This window comes from Sinocyclocheilus grahami, unplaced genomic scaffold (genome assembly GCF_001515645.1).
Source record: "Sinocyclocheilus grahami isolate Dianchi unplaced genomic scaffold, SAMN03320097.WGS_v1.1 scaffold147.1, whole genome shotgun sequence".
Lineage (NCBI taxonomy): Eukaryota > Metazoa > Chordata > Actinopteri > Cypriniformes > Cyprinidae > Sinocyclocheilus > Sinocyclocheilus grahami.
This window is the reverse complement of record NW_015505326.1, coordinates 1,009,171-1,014,642: the sequence shown is the minus strand read 5'-3', so window position 1 is coordinate 1,014,642 and position 5,472 is coordinate 1,009,171. Positions and strand designations below refer to the sequence as shown.

The 5,472-nt window shown below is 37.1% G+C and overlaps 1 protein-coding gene across 1 annotated transcript; it reads left to right on the top strand.

The window, feature by feature from the left end:
- The first annotated feature begins 3,765 nt into the window (after nucleotides 1-3,765).
- Nucleotides 3,766-5,081, top strand: gpr174 (G protein-coupled receptor 174). Its single transcript, XM_016281178.1, has one exon. The coding sequence runs from the start codon at nucleotides 3,941-3,943 to the stop codon at nucleotides 4,952-4,954; it is 1,014 nt and encodes a 337-aa protein (XP_016136664.1). The 5' UTR covers nucleotides 3,766-3,940; the 3' UTR covers nucleotides 4,955-5,081.
- Nucleotides 5,082-5,472: the final 391 nt, after the last annotated feature.

Sequence of the window (5,472 nt, the reverse complement as noted above, 5' to 3'; positions counted from 1 at the left end):
TTGTATAAATATTATTAATACTACTACTAATGTGTCTAATAAAAGATTAATTAGAATAAAATTATTCAGTTGATTTAGCCAAATGGGTGACAATGGTTGGAGAGAAAAGCCTAAAATAAAAAAAACTCAAATCTCAAATGGCCTGGGTTGTGCTCAGATTCTGGGTGAAGGGTAAACAGACTCTCAGCTTCTTCTGTCCATTACTTGACAGTGAACAGAGTCCAGGAAATATGTTTTTTTCTTCTTCCTCAATCTAACTTCTACTCTGTTAACCTTTATGTCCCTTTAAATGGAAAGTTATTTACAAGACAGTTTATAACAATATTATTTTAACCAGTCTCTTTCCTTTCTTACTTAGATCAAAAAAGCCTTTTTTTCCCTAAAGTTTAAGCATATTGATCATACATGTTGTACTAATCAACATTTCTAGATATACCTTTCATATTATGTATAACTTTTTACAATTATTATTTTTATTATTATTAACTTAATTGTAATATTGGTGCATCTAGATTTTACAGATCAAAACAATTAGCTTGTTATGTGTGTTTGTAGGATTTCAACATGTAACCGTGTATACAGTCTGAAAAAGTAGCATCACTCATCAATAATAAATGCAGTCAAGTGGGATGATATGTTTCTGTGAAACACACTGGCTGATCTAGTGCAGTAATACAGTGCACACGTATGAATATGGAAAGTCCCATTCTGAGAAAAATGACATGGTCTCATCATGAACCGTGCACAACACCCACAAACTGACACACAGTCTCCGAAATCAAAGAGGAAAAAAGAGCTGCATGTTCATCATACAGAAACGTGGCCCACAAACCAGTGTCTTATTGCAGTTGTAAGGGGGACCGGGTCACAGCTAGTGTGTGAGAGGTGGAAGACAAATATGAAAAACAAGATGCAAAACAGTACTCATATCTCATTCCTCTCCAAAAACACAAACCACACATCCTGAATCAGTAGGTCAGAAATGCAAATTGTGTGTTCAGGATTGACCTGATAGTTTTCCTTGTGCTCAGTACGGATGGGGAGGCTGACGTCTCCTCAGGTCTCCTCACAGAAAGTCAAAACGGGGAGCAAGGGAATCCATCGAAAACAAACTGTGTTTCATTTCCGAGCAATTACAGTGTTGTTTTTTTTGTTTTTTTTTTATGGTTCCAGATTTCAGGAGTCTCCTGTCCAAAAGGTAAATTAAATTAAAGATTGCTCTTTTTATAATGATGGTAAATTGTGCTAGTTGACAGATTTGTTTGGAGCTCCTTGAATTCAACCCACTTTATTTTATGCATTTGTTGGAAATAAAATTATATTAAATATGAATAAAGTGTGTGTGTATCAGGAATCATGTCTTCAGTTACTGAAGCCTCTATATTTTTATCGTCCATTTGAAACAAATCTACAGTTTATAGGTAAGGAATAACTGAAGTCAGGCTGTTGAATTATTAGAAAAATACTACACACCCAAGGTGATGATGCGCTCATTAGTGAAATTTATATCGCTTACCTGCATGGGTATTTATTGAACAATACCGGGAGCACTTGTGTAGTGGAGATGGACAAATAAGGAAAAAATAGAACTGAAAAAAAACTAAAAAACTTAAGAACGTTTGCAAAACAAACAGCATTATATATATATTTTTTGTTCTACTTTCTGGTTATTTTTGACACCTCCGCTTCACAAGTGCTGCTGGTATTACTCAATAAATACTTGTTTTGTTTTCCCTTTGTTGATTTTGTGAAGTTGCACCAGAACACCCATGCAACACTTTTACATGGTTATTAATATGAATCACTGTAAAAATGTAAGCTTTAATTGTAATTTTAACAGCTGCATATATAATTACAGTCCATAATTCTTAACAGATAATTGGAACAGTGCTCATTTTAATGACAACAGTTTTCTGTTGTCATCATGATTTCTGTAATACAGCCCTTTAATGAATCATCGCTAACACTGAATACCCCTTTTAGCTTTTATATAGATATTTTCTTTGTTTGTTTGAAGTCCTTTACTGATCATCTGACTTCAAGAATCAGCAACCTGTATACTGCACTGAATTTTCTCTCCTGAGATTCCTGGTGATATTTTATTTATCAGTTGTGTAGCTAAAACGGTTAGTGAGTGTGGAAGAATACATAATCTGGACTTTTAATGCCTAATGACACAGATATGTTAAAACGGCACTTAAAATATTTATTATCAAATACTATGAAAAAACACACACACACACACACATAAGCAACCTATAGGCTGAAATATGCTATTAAATAGGAAAACACCAGTTTGCCATAACTACTTTTTATTAGCACATTGTACAAGTAATGCAAGTGAATTTTGTCAAATTTAGTAGCCTGTCTTGCCACATATTGGACAATTAATCTCATTACTATTATTATTATTATTATTATTATTATTCCTCAATACAGTTTTTTATTATTTGTTTTGTTGTAAGAAGTTGTGCGTTTTCAGAACTCTTAGTACTAATCTCACAACAGATCATCCAAAAGTCAGTGTTTTCTAACATTTCAGCATGTTAAGCGTTCCTTTTCACAACACAACATAAGTGTTTCAGCTATATAAACCTTTCATTTACAGTATAACTGCCTTTCATAATGCTATTGCTCTCTTCTCGTTCAGTTTAATAACTTTGTTATAAAATATAGAGAGATTTGCGATTTGTGAACACCGAGCAATATAGAGTACAAGATAGATGAAACAATCAACAAATATGTGTCTGTCAGATCTATCAGTCAAACAGCATTTTACATTACAGTATGGCATGTGATACTGTAAACAGAGGCCTTACCATGGCAAATACTGCCACATTACTGTAAGTCATCCTTCATCTGTGAAGGTCGACTACAGTATAGATTCAGTCACATGGTACAGTGAGAACATTTACTGTATTGGCAGCAAACCTCATGACCGCGTCAATGAGTGTTTTCTAATGTGGCATCTGTAGCCTACACAAACAATGATTATGTGGACTGAAAATTTGCTTAACTGTAATGAAAATATTACTAGTGTGATCAGTTGGTATTTTTGCACTAATAATTCTCTAATGTAACAATTGCACCAAAACGAATTAAATAATAATAATGCAGGCATGTCATCTGGTGAATAAATATACATCTTACTGCATGCACATATGATACATTATTCAAAATAGAACTTCACAAATATGCCTCTGTTTGTACAAAATGCTTCACATTCATTTAATTCTGACTTTTGCAGATACAAGTTGCAGTTAAGTATAGCAATGTACAGTTGTGAATTTTTCAAACCGATGAGTACATTAATGAATTCATATTCATAGAACTGGGGATTGTTCATTTGTAGCTAGATGTGGGTTTCAAAATACTGAAAGCCATAGTAAGAAAGTCTCAAAATCTGAATGAATCAAATAGGATAGACATTGATGAATACATGCATGTCACCTGATCCACAAATGTCTTGTTGCATGCATAAAATATGATACACTAATACAAAAGAAAACACTTGAATTCACAAACATGTCTCCATTCGTACAGTTCTCTTCACATCCATTATTGGTTGTGTGGTAAGCTACATTTGCAACATTTGTCAAGTTCACGGATAGCTGTGAATGAGACTAATGAGCCTCATTGTGACTAATGTCATCCCATATTTCCTTCCTCTGTTAGAATGTAAGAATGCTTGATTGTGTCTAACTAGAGCGTCTCTGCTGTCTTTCAGAACAGGACACAACTCTCGTAACAATGTCAGAAGACTCTGAAGAATCTCTGGGATTTTCTCAAGGATCTTTTAAATAACCTTATTTTGATTAGCGATCTGAGTGCTGAGAGGTGTCTCACAACGTGTACCATAACAAAACTGCAGTGCTATGCCAAGCTGAACCCTTGTAGAGTTAGCGGGAGGACTCTCGGACTCGAGTTAAATGAGAGGAAGATGAATGCCAGTCACATCTCTTGCAATAACACTACTGAGCACCAAGTAACGTCAATACAAGAATATCAGCATCACATCTATGCCATCTTCTACACTGTGATTCTAGTTCCTGGACTGATCGGCAATGTTCTAGCGCTCTGGGTTTTTTACGCCTACATAAAGGAGACAAAGAAGGCTGTGATATTCATGATCAACCTGGCCATCGCCGATCTACTGCAGGTGCTATCACTACCTCTGCGCATTTACTACTATTTGAACAAATCGTGGCCTTTTGGTGATGCCGCCTGCATGCTCTGTTTCTATCTGAAATATGTCAATATGTACGCCAGCATCTACTTCCTGGCTTGCATCAGTGTGAGACGCTGTCGCCTAATCATCCAGCCGCTGCGCTGTGGTGCCACAAAGAGACGGCAGGACCGCGGCTTGTGTTTAGTCGGGTGGTTCATTGTATGTTTGGGATGCCTTCCGTTCCCTCTTCTACGAAAAAACCCTATCCCCAATACAGCATTCTGCTTCTCTGAGCTACCCATGATGCAACTCAGCAAAGAACTAGGAGTGTCCCTGGTGACATTTGCAGAGATCACAGGCTTTCTTCTGCCGCTGGTTGTAGTCGTCATCTGCTCGTGGCTGACCGCGGCGAGTCTGCGTGCGAAGACCTGCGTGCTGCAGGACACTGGAGAAAAGCACAAGGCGCTCAAGATGGTGTTGAGTTGTGCTGGTGTGTTCCTGGTGTGTTTCGTGCCCTATCACATCACTTTCCCTTTAGACTTTTTGGCCAAATCAAACTGTAACGTCAGTTCTGTTTTTAGGATCGCAGTGCTCCACGCTCATCCGATTACCTTGTGTCTAGCAAGTCTAAACTGCTGTCTGGACCCAGTTATGTACTACTTCACCACTGATGAGTTCAAGCGGCGTCTGTCCAGGCCAGAATTTCACGAAAGTTTGCCGTTACAGCACAGAACTTCTTTCTCCACAAATTCAACAGGTCTAAACCAGACAGACAGAACTGACTGAGACAGCACAGGGAAATTGTTTTAAGCCACAAAATAAAGCTTTCTGTATGTACAATTGATAAACTCCAAACATTTTTCTTAAGAAATTCATGAGAAATCTTCATTCTGCATTGAAGGGGAATGGGCAAAAGGGCATTTATTTAACCGAAAACAGGAATGTGAGGAAATATTATTATATTTCGAATTTTCTACTTGAATGTATGTTAAGATGTAATTTATTTCTGTGGTCAAAGCTGAATTTTCAGCATCATTACTCCAGTCTTCAGCGTCACAAGATCCTTCATTCTAAAATGCTGATTTGCTGCTCATTGCTCAAGACATATTTCTGATTACCACAGCTGTGAGCTTCCTATTTTTTTGTGGAAACCAAGTGTGCTGCACATGACCTGAAAAGTGAAGCCACAACATTTTGATCGCCGTCTGGTGTCTGGCTGCAGTATAAGTCATAAACCCCACCCTCTCCATGTGAACGGATGGGACGTGAGCCAAACTGAAAAAAAAAAATCAAATTAGAGATCA